This window comes from Pelobates fuscus, chromosome 2, assembly GCF_036172605.1.
Source record: "Pelobates fuscus isolate aPelFus1 chromosome 2, aPelFus1.pri, whole genome shotgun sequence".
Classification (NCBI taxonomy): Eukaryota; Metazoa; Chordata; class Amphibia; order Anura; family Pelobatidae; genus Pelobates; species Pelobates fuscus.
In genome coordinates, this window is record NC_086318.1 from 86,764,104 (window position 1) to 86,775,473 (window position 11,370).

The window sequence follows — 11,370 nt, forward strand, 5'->3', positions numbered from 1 at the left end:
TCCTGACTCACCCCTCCCCTAGTGGTCCTTACCCTCCCCTCCCCTAGTGGTCCTTACTTCCCCCTCCCCTCCCCTCCCCTAGTGGTCCTTACCCTCCCCTCCCCTAGTGTTCCTTGCTCCCCCCCCTCCCCACCCCTACGTGTCCTTACCTTCCACTCCCCTAGTGGTCCTTACTCACCCCTCCCCTCCCCTAGTGGTCCTTATCCCCCCCTCCATCCTCTAGTGGTCCTTACCCCCCCCCCTCCCCTAGTGGTCCTTATACCCCCCCCTCCCTCCCCTAGTGGTCCTTATACCCCCCCTCCCTCCCCTAGTGGTCCTTATACCCCCCATCCCTCCCATAGTGGTCCTTATACACACACCCCCCTCCCGTCCCTAGTGGTCCTTATACACACCCCCCCTCCCTCCCCTAGTGGTCCTTATACACACCCCCCCTCCCTCCCCTAGTGGTCCTTATACACACCCCCCTCCCTCCCCTAGTGGTCCTTATACCCCCCCCCCTCCCCTAGTGGTCCTTATACCCCCCCTCCCCTAGTGGTCCTTATACCCCCCCTCCCCTAGTGGTCCTTATACCCCCCCTCCCCTAGTGGTCCTTATACCCCCCCTCCCCTAGTGGTCCTTATACCCCCCCTCCCCTAGTGGTCCTTACACACCCCCCCCTCCCCTAGTTGTCCTTACACACACCCCCTCCCTCCCTCCCCTAGTGGTCCTTACACACACACACACACACCCTCCCTCCCCTGGTGGTCCTTACCCTCCCCTCCTGCCCATGTAGCGTGGCCGGGCGGCGCGGAACGCGGGACAGGAACCTCTGTTTCCTGTACCCGGCCGCCGGCGGAATGACAGGAAGTGCTCACTCAGTGAGCACTTCCTGTCATTCCGCCGGCGGCCGGGTACAGGAAACAAAGGTTCCTGTCCCGCGTTCCGTGCCGCCCGGCCACGCTACATGGAGAGACCGGCAGGAGGGAGCGCTCTGCGCTTCCCTCCTGCCGGTCACTCAAACCCGGCCGCCCTCCATGCAGCAGTGCTGCGCCGCCTGGGGCTTGTTAAAGCACTCAGGCGGCGCAGCATGAGGAGGCGCAGCGGGGACAGGGATCCGCCGCCCCCTGGTAAGTTGCGCCCTAGGCGGCTGCCTAGGTCGCCTTACAGGTGGCGCCGGCCCTGCCCCCCCTCCGTGATGCAGAAGGGCTTAAAAACTCTTGCCACTTACCTGATTCCAGCGCCGCAGGTTCAGGCTCCGCCTCTGCTCGTGGCGGTGGCTGTCCTCGCATTAGTTTTGGGTGACGCTTTATGTTCTCATGCATAGTGTGAGGATGTCCAGCGTAGTAAATTAGGCGACCAACGACCTGGAAGTCCCCCGTGGAGTTAACGCTCAAGAGGTAATTACTGCAGTTTATTAAAACACCACAAGACTAAGTGATACTGGGACACTGCATCCAGACAACTTCAATGAGGTGGTCTTGGTGACTATAGTGTCACTTTAAGTGACTCAGTCACTGCATAGAGAATTGGTTTCACTGCTTTTGGAATAGATCCACAGCATTGTAAATGCTAAGAGTCAAGTTAATTCGATCTGTGTTATGTCTCTTCCACTCTCCTCTTCTATTTGTAAAAATGTGGAACTTTACCTTGATTTCATTCTTTAGATTTACTCTTTGTGGGGCAATACCTTCTACCAAAGCAGGACTGGAAGTTAAATACAAATATAAAGAAGGTTTGTAGGTAACCAGTTTAAACATTAAAAAAAAAAGTCATTTTTTTCTAAAGGAATGGTTTTTATTTCTCTCTCTGCATATATTCAGGGATAACTAACGGGGATGTGCTTAAAGGGATTGCTCACTGTCAGCAGGTTTTTTTTCCCCTCTGTTGGATTAAACAGAATGCAATACATAAAATTGTATACAAGACACTTAAACCTGTGTTATAAATATCATAATATCATTGGATTTTCCTAATTAATTTTGCTGAAGGGGTTAAAAAGGAGTCGGACTGGCCTACTAGTGTCAAGGTATATACCCCAGCACAGAGAATATGTTACTCTAAGGACCAGTAGTACATTGCTATGTGTCTGTCCCTGGTGGTTTCAGAGAGGTCAAAGAAAAACTGGAGTCAGCGGGAACCAGAGATCAGGTAAGCAAGAGACAAGGATACCAGGGAATAGTTTATACCACAGTGTAAACACACTATTAGGACCAGAAGCAAATCAGGGCAATGATCATGAAGCGGATTGGAGTATACCCATAGAGGCTGTGTGTCACTATTATAATACATGACAGCAACACTAGCATTCATTCAAAAGTGACTCCAGAAGGAAGTAAGGGATCGGAGTCAGAACAGGCACAAGAATGATGGAAGCTATGGGAGATGCTGCAGTCACACAAAGGTAATCTTACAACCAGTAAGCTGGAAATGTTCAGTGGACTGCTGCATCCTGGGTCTGGCACAAGGCTACAGCTGGGAAAAGAAGATATTAACAGAGTGGAGGGAGCCACTAGCAGTGGGGTGATGGAAGGAGCAGTCGCTTGAGAGCCCTGTTACAGCCACACAGGGAGTTGTTCTGCCACAGCGTTACAGCATTCATGTAAATATTTAGATATACACAGTGCAGGTAAGTCTTATTTATTTTAATATTCAATATAATCTGACTTTATACATTGAGAAGAGAAAGAGGCTGGACAGGGATTAGAGTGGAATCCTCCCCATTCACAGTCCCTATACCCTGAAGTAATACTTGTTCATAATAGAGTGGCAAAAAAATGCCCGTATAGAACTTGAATGAAATATAAAGAAAATAATACATTTTTATTAATCCCTCTTAGGGTGAAAATAAAATAGAAATTATCCTGACGAATTTTAGCCACAGATTAAGGCAAAGTAGTAGCTCCCTGTTTCTTCGGTTATACCCTGAATATATGGCAGACATCCAATAACTCTTCTATCTCCCTTTAGGGGTGATATCTATCAGCTTTAACCCTTGAGGGGGCTGTCAGCACAGCGATTCACCTTCCCTCTCCTGCACACTTAAATAGCTACTGTGGTCACTGAGACACTGTTACAAACTATATGAATACACATTTACACTGTCTGTCTCAGAAACCTATTTCAAGTAGCTTGGTACTATTACTTAAAGGTGCACGGAGCATTTAGCAAACAATAGACGATTCCTGTATATATGTTTATTTTATTACTGTTTATACACACTTTTCATGGATTTTCTCACCTATTTTCTATTTTATTTTCGCCCTAAGAGGGATTAATAAAAATTTATTATTTTCTTTATATTTCATTCAAGTTCTATACGGGCATTTTTTTGCCACTCTATTATGAACAAGTATTACTTCGGGGTATAGGGACTGTGAATGGGGAGGATTCCACTCTAATCCCTGTCCAGCCTCTTTCTCTTCTCATATAATATTTTTAGGGTTATGCCCTTATACCCTGCAACCAAACCAACTCTAGTGCAAGGTCTTTTGGTCTTCCGCTGGACGTTGAGTTCTTTTGCATGACTTTATACATTGGCTACAAACAATATATTTATATGTTAGTGTGTATTTCTATTTGAAATCAGCACTTTTAAAACGCATTTCAGAAACACCTTTCAGTCAGACAGCCAAGGAGGCTTTAGTGCCGAATCCATTAGTGCCACGGAGAGGCAGGAGAACCCCCCTCCTCCTGCCTTCTGCCTCAAATACAAGTGTGCCTGTTGGCGCATGTTTGTGTACACCTTTAGCGCCCACATTAGCCCTGTTCGCTGTCTCCCTGTCTTTTAGCCTGGAGAATTTGAGCTGCAAGCCTCAAGCACACGTGCTCATCCATGCTCACGACTAAAAATCAGAGGCTTCTAAATGAGAGACCTATAATTGGAGCATTCTTCAGCACAGAGTGAAAGTCTGTGCTGGGTAAAAAAAAAAAGGAGGGCTTGCAAAGACTGCAGAAATCAGATCTGCAGCCTCTGCAAGCTGTTTTAGATTTACCGCATTAAATACATGCATGTTTTAATTGGGTGTATATCTAATAAAGGTTTGAAAAAAAACATTGGAGTAGTCCTTTAATAAAGCAGGGCTAATGAAAAGGGAAAACAAATGTTCCAACCGTAGGAAAAAAGCATCTGTGTGCTACATGCATATACAGACTGCACAGTTTCTGGTGTTTTTTTAAGACATACCTTTAATGAGTAGGGCAGACATGTCACAGTACTTCCCGCCATCTGCCCAGGTCTTCTCCTTAAGCTCCTGTTGTTTGCCAGATAAAGATTTGGATGGGGAGCAGTATGAATGAAGGGAATTAATTGCATGTGGTGTTAATAGATCCTGTTCTTGTGTAATGAAACAGTCTTTTAAACCTTTAAAGTAACAGGGTTGATCTGCATCTTCCAGTGGTAACATGTCTGACGTTTCACAATGAGATTCATTTTGATGAAGGGAAAGTGGAACCATGGACTTCAACCTCAAGGAATGGTCATGTTCCACCTTTATATGGTCCACAGACTCGGGCACATCAGATGAGAAGACACCACTGACCTCAACATAATCTTTGCGGTTTTCTGATGAAGAATGTTCATTGCATGCATGTTCTATCCTTCCTATATCTATTTTATAGCCTTTAGGTTTGGCATTAGATCCTGATTTTTGTGTGGCAGAGGATACAGTTGTCCTGCTATAGGAGTGCAAAGAAGAGATAAATTTACCAGCCGAGGGTCTATTTGACGACACACCAGACATAAGAAGGCTACTTTGATCTTTCAGATCACTGCTATCAAAGATGTCAGTTTGGTATATACCTTCAGTCACAATGTCCTCACCAGGGAGCATAAGAGCCGCCTGATCCTGTATTATGGGTAAAGGATTTTTTTGCACAGATTTCTTTTTTACAACTGGTATGCCTTTGCCGTGTGATCTTGTAACCAATTTCTTTTTGCTTGCCTTTCTGTTAAGGAAGACAGATGGCACGGCATTGGGTTTGAGAAGCGGGATCTGATCAGGCATACGTGATGCAAAGCTGTCGGAGCTGAAGTGATCGCTGCAAAGGAAAGAGTAAGGGCCGGGGGTCCAATCTCTGCGTTGCAGGGCAACTGTCCAGGTAGCAAGACGAGCCGGGTCTTTTAGAGGAAATCTGTGGGAAAGAAAAAATTATAAAAAACATCAAGAGGAAAAATAACTGCAATATAGAAAGAAAAAAACATTTTAACATTGTACCAAGAAAAAAACAGCATGAACCCCGCACCATAACCATTACTGCATTCTTTACCAGCTGTACCCTGGTGCCCCCATCGTATTTAAACCATTTTAAAATGGTTAAATTGTGCTGGCTTGGGTCTAATTTCACTCCTTCCCTCATCAGCCAGCGGGGTGACCTAATGCGCATGTACGGCAATAGCCGCGCTCACATTAGGATTTCCCCCATTGGAAAGCATTATACAATGATATACACCTATCTTGTCATCCCCATGAATAAAAATCACCTAACTACCTGGAAGCCCTTCTACCAGACAGCCACTAGAGGTGGAGTTAACCCACCAAGCTAATTATTGCAGCTTCTTAAAAAGTGCAATAGTTAGCTTTGTAGGGTTAATAAGCTGAAGTGGTCTGGATGCCTATAGTGTCCCTTTCAACTCAAAGAGCTACTGGCTCTCGATTGGATGTGGTGGAAGCAGGGAGCAACAACCAGCGAACCTCATAAGATTTTCTAGAACAAGAGAGAGCTGAATTAAGGTTAGGCAAGTATCACAAAGAAGCAGATTTTATTTTTTATCATATTGTGGTGGAATCTCGGTAAAAATAAATTTAGTAGGCCGAGATTACCACGTGGCATGTGTACGTGCATATACTGGTGTATCGGTCGGTTGGTTGCACGTGGCAAAGATACAATCAGTAGTGTACGGAGCATGTGCGAGAATACCGGATGTAGTATTCCCCTCCTCCATTGTGCTGGGCAAGCCATGCGGTCAAACAGGAAGTTAGTTCTTGTTCGATTGATTGGGTAAGAGTATGTGTGGGTGGAGCTTATTATGGGAGGAGTTACATGCCTATATAAGGAGCCTACACTATTGTCCGGGGCTCAGATCTTGTTGTATTTTGGTGACATTAGTCCCTCTGAGTCCCGTTCGGTGAATCGAATAAAGAATCTCTTCCTTCCTGAAGAAACCTGTGTCCATCTCTCTGTGCTTGGCTTCCGTCAGTTTCTCCGGTATCAATATTGCCTGCATAATGTTTTTCCAGTGTTTCGGGGTATGAATATTACTGTTTGGCAAAAAATAAGTCAATGGTGTATTTTAAATTATGACCATGTTGTGCTATGACTTGGACACCACATGACTGACACTAAGGTTTACTCGCTATACTGTAAATTGTAGTGAACTGAAATCCAAATGGCAAAATTTAGATAACAGTAGTAGATTTGGAAACAAAATCTCTAACTTGGCTACAGTAATGGCATGTCTATTTCAGTCTAAAGGATCACATGACCTGCGTCGCCAAACAATGCTGGGGAAAATAGGATTACGTTATGGAAGAGGACTATTACATAAGCGATACGGAGGCTGAGTGCCTAGGACATACATTTTTTTTTATTTACCAATTTACTCAAAAACTTTTTAATCGAGAACAGTGGTATGGCAACCATGGCCTAATGGAACCATAACCACTACATTATGATGCCCATAATGCTCCTTTAAAACCATGTGATAATGAGCTCCAAATGAATTCCTGATAAGTAATTCTGAATCTTAAACATTTACTACAGTCATCTTAAAAAAACAGACTAAAAAGATAACAAAACACCAAAAACAACCGAACAAATAAAAACCAAGGTGTACACACACAGGAAGGTGCAGGAGAAAATGTCACACTGAATCTGCTTGATGGACATGAAGCACAAAGAATCCCTGAAGAGCTCCCAAGGGACAGTACTGTCCGTATGCATAACTTCACATACAAAGAATAACACACTCCATTGATTTTACCAATCAATAGCAATCTTAATAACAGCCCGATGCACATACCAGTACACAGGCAGTGTGAGAAGAAGCCCACAAAATTCATTCTTACATCCTGAACATTAGGAAGAAGTAGAGCTAATTAAATACAAATGCATCTAAGTGCCCACAGCTTACATATTTTAGTAGGAATGTATTCCATGCTCACAATACCACATCACACAAAGTCCAACCGCAGAACAGGAGCAGGAGAATAGATATTGTCTCCGCCACATAGTGGAATGTGAAGACGTCTGTAAATTTTATTTTTAAAAAATGTATATAAGAAAATAATTCTGACAGTGGATGATGTTTGGAAGCCAGAGGCGTAATTAGAAACCACCAGACCTGGTGTAAAAAAATTGCCCTGGGGCACCCCATGTCCCTGCCCCCCCTCCCGCCTGTGTTTCATCCCAGCCTGTCCATGTGTATCTCCCACCCCACACCCTCCATGTGTCTCATTCTTTCCCCTTAGCCCATCCATGTGTCTCATAAACTCCCAACACCTCCATGTATCTCTTCCACCATCCCCATGTGTTTTATTCACCCCCATCCCCTCCATGTGTCTCTCCCTACATCCACTCCATGTGTCTCTCCTCCAGCCCCTCCATGTGTCTCTAGCCCAACACACCTTACGCCTCTCCCACTGCTCCAGCCCCTCCATGTGTATCTCCTACCACACCCTCCATGTGTCTCATTCTTCCCCCTTAGGCCCTCCATGTTTCATGCCACACCAGACCCTCCATGTGTCTCATAAACTCCCAACACCTCCATGTGTCTCTTCCACCCTCCCCATGTGTTTTATTCACCCCCCCATCCCCTCCATGTGTCTCTCCCCCACACCCTCCATGTGTCTCTCGCCCAACACACCATACGTCTCTCCTACCGCTCCATCCCCTCCATATGTCTCTCCCACCCCCCAGCCCCTCCATGTGTCTCTCCTACACCCACAGCCCTCAAAGGGTCTCTTACACCCACCCATGTGTCTCTCCCCCAATTCCTCCATGTATTTCTCCCACCCCAACCCCCTCCATGTCTCTCTCCCACCCCAATTCCTCCATGTCTCTCTCCCACCCCAATTCCTCCATGTCTCTCTCCCACCCCCAATTCCTCCATGTCTCTCCCCCCATCCTCTCCTGTACCTGCTCACCTCATGGTAGCTTTGCCGAGCGGACCACAGTGAGTACTCCTTGTCAGACCGCAGTCCGCTCAGCCACACTACATACAGTGACCTGCGCCCAAGGCCAGTGTGGTCCTAAAGTGATGCCGGCTCATGATCGCAGGGGTCGCCGGGCCCCCTGAAGTGATGGGCCTGCTCACAGCTGCGACCCCTATGACTGTTAGTTACAACATTAGTGGAAGCACAACGATAAATAAATTGTGGAATTTAGTATTTACATAAAGGAGAGGAAAACAGGCACATGTTGGATAATGTGTAGAGATACAGAAGGAGAGGATTGGGGAGAGACACAGGAGGTACAAATGGTGAGAGACAAATGTCATGAAGTAGCTTTAGGAATAAAAATGTGTATTCCTAACTCAAGAGTGCCCCAGTCACCTGCTACCAGGGTTAAAAATATGGTTTTGCGGGGGGCAGAGACAAGCAACTGATCCAAGCGGCCGCACGAGCGACAAGCTCCGGGGTAAAACACCCGATACCCGGTGAAATTTTTTTTAATTGAGCCACAACACGGCAGCCAACTCACCCCTAACAACCATGGGCAGGAAATCCAAAAAGCTGAAGCCCGAAAAACCTAAAGCGGGCTCCAGTATCAGCGATCTGTTCCGCCAAGCATACGGGGCGCATGGACCCAAGATGGCCGCCGACATGGCTGACTTCTATGACTCCGAGGAGCTATCCCCAGATGAATAGGGAGAGGGGCAAGTACTGCCACTACAACCCCCCCAGAAGTCTGCAACCAACAACTCCAGACCAGTGACAGCATCTATGCTGGAGAACATGTTGGGGGCCCTGCAGAAAACTATACAAGCGGATGTGGCCTTGCTCCGCACAGACATCACAGGCCTGGTAGGCCGCATAGGCGCAGTGGAAACCACCACGGAGCACCTAACCCAAACAGTAGCCCAACTTCAACTAGAAGTGCAAGCACTTACCAAAACGTCAGGCTGTCTCCGACCTCCGATTTGCCGCGCTGGAGGACTCAAGAAGCCGCAATAATTTGAAAAATCCGGGGAATCCCAGAGAGCATGCCCACGTCTGAGCTCCCACACTTCCTCCGGAGGCTCATGACTCACCTATTGGAGCCCAAACAGGCAAAAAATATCACCCTAGACGGGCACTTCAGAATACCAAAGCCCAACAGAGCGCCAGAACAGGCGTCTAGGGATCTGAGTGGATTGGATAAGGCGCTGGTACACGCAGCCTTAAAGGGGACTACCCCACTCAACTTTGAAAATATGGCCCTCTGGTTCTTCGGGGACCTCACTGGAGAGACACTTCATTGGCGCAAAACACTGCAACCCCTCACGGTACTGCTCAGAAACCATAACATAGAATAATACTGGAGATCCCCACGTACCCTACGAGTGAAACAAGGAGAAGCATCATACTCCATCACAGACATCACTGAAGCACCAGCACTCCTCACCAAGCTCTGCATAACAGGGGACTCACTACAACCACCTGGCACCCACACCACCAAGCTACCAACCCAACACTGGAACCTGAATGCCATAACACCATTCTACCCGAAAGGGAAAGTGCCCACGGCAACCACCGCAGCGACAACCTGAGAAACAACCTTGATGTGGAGGACCCTCCTCGCCAAGATACAATGGACTGAAGTTAACTAGACTTTGCCCATCTAACTCCATAGCCCCCCTCCATTGTACTGTGATTTTTCCGTTTCAAGCCCCTAAGCTGTGACCCACGCCGTGGCTACAACCCCCCCGCCTCGCCCACCATCGACCCACAAGACCAGCTATAATCGAGGGCTGGAGGTGTAACATTAGCCCCAGCACATACCTGCCACCTGAGGCACACTCTTGAGGCCCTAGTATAGATAACCCCCCAACTAACAGGCAGGATACCCATCTAGACAGGTACCCAAATTCACTATGTTAACAACCGTTTTTAAAGCATTTTCGTTAGACCTGCAAAACTTACACTAAAAATAAAGAGACACTTGAGCAAGAACCTAAGACCCACAAAAAACAAAACTGTGCAGGAGTACAATAAGCCAGAAAGTTACCCCACGAATTATGCATTTACTGTTTGACCTGTATATTGTGGCTCTGCGAGCCGAGTGAACCTTGTTGCACGCAAAAATAAAGAATTTTAAAAAAATGTGGTTTTGCCTAATTTTCTCACTCGCAGCACTGATCTCTGGCATTCTCCTCCTCCTTTTTATCTCTGATATCAAGAAAGATAATCACAGCCAATCCAATGCTTTCCCATAGGAAAACCACTGGCAGGCTACAATAATTAGATGGTTGCTCTGAAAGCATATGGTTGAAAGAGTTGAGTTTTACTCCACCATTTCAGCGGAAGCGCGGTCACTAGAACGGCAGTTTTCAGATGCAGGGTTAAAACAAAGGTGCCTATAAAGTCCCTTATGACTGAGAGAGTTTAGATAGGATTTATTGTTTCCTGTCTGTAAACCAGAATGCCAGCCTGATTATCAAACCATGGCACCTTGTTCAGGTGCCTGGCTGTTAGTGGTAATCGACTTCAGCCTGGGAGCACATGAATGCTGCATTCTGCCAGAACCCACCTGACAAAACACACAATTCAACAGTATCCAGAAAAAAATGGCTTAGTTAAACTAAAGGGATCATTTATAAAAAAAAAGTGTAGTTTTATGGAAAGTGGCCTACAGTACAAAAGGTAGGGCAGTCACTATGGAAACCAGTGGAACCAGCAGGCACATTAAATTGGTGAGTATTCCCCATTGTCCATGCTTGCATCACTTTTCATTAAAAAAACAACACTGTTTTATATTTAAACATTTACACCAGTTTAATAAATGTAAACCCTGAACATCCTGGCACTGGAATAACCACAAACAGCATTACTTGACATGTTTTGAAATATATTGGCCACGCCCACAAATGACGTAACGGACAGTGATTGGACTGGGAACATACCCACGCCCCTTTTGCTAAGAAGCCACGCCCACTAGCTAGGCAAGTTCTATGGGTGACGTTAAAAGCGGCAAAAGACCCGTTCCCCCCATCACCTGTGGAAAGATACGCGGCCCCTGCTGCCCTTTCCTTGCCGATTGGTGCAATTCGGCGCCGCGCAGCAGATAACCATGACCAAGCCCCTCCGCACACCGTACAACAAGATGTCAGCCCGGCTGCAGCCACCGGAAACAGTCACGCAGCCACGTCCGTACAAAAACATGGCGTCACCCTTTCAACCGGAAGCGACCCGTCCG

The 11,370-nt window shown here is 46.6% G+C and overlaps 1 protein-coding gene across 1 annotated transcript in view; it reads right to left on the bottom strand.

Annotated features, from left to right (window-relative positions):
- Positions 1 to 11,302, bottom strand: part of THAP4 (THAP domain containing 4) — a 49,312-nt gene extending 38,010 nt beyond the window's left edge. The window contains exons 1-2 of the mRNA XM_063442422.1: positions 11,170 to 11,302; positions 4,163 to 5,109 (exon numbers count right to left, since the gene is read on the bottom strand). Coding sequence (XP_063298492.1) covers positions 4,163 to 5,109; positions 11,170 to 11,246 — 1,024 coding nt within the window. The 5' untranslated portion in view covers positions 11,247 to 11,302. The remainder of the gene's footprint in view (positions 1 to 4,162; positions 5,110 to 11,169) is intronic.
- Positions 11,303 to 11,370: the final 68 nt, after the last annotated feature.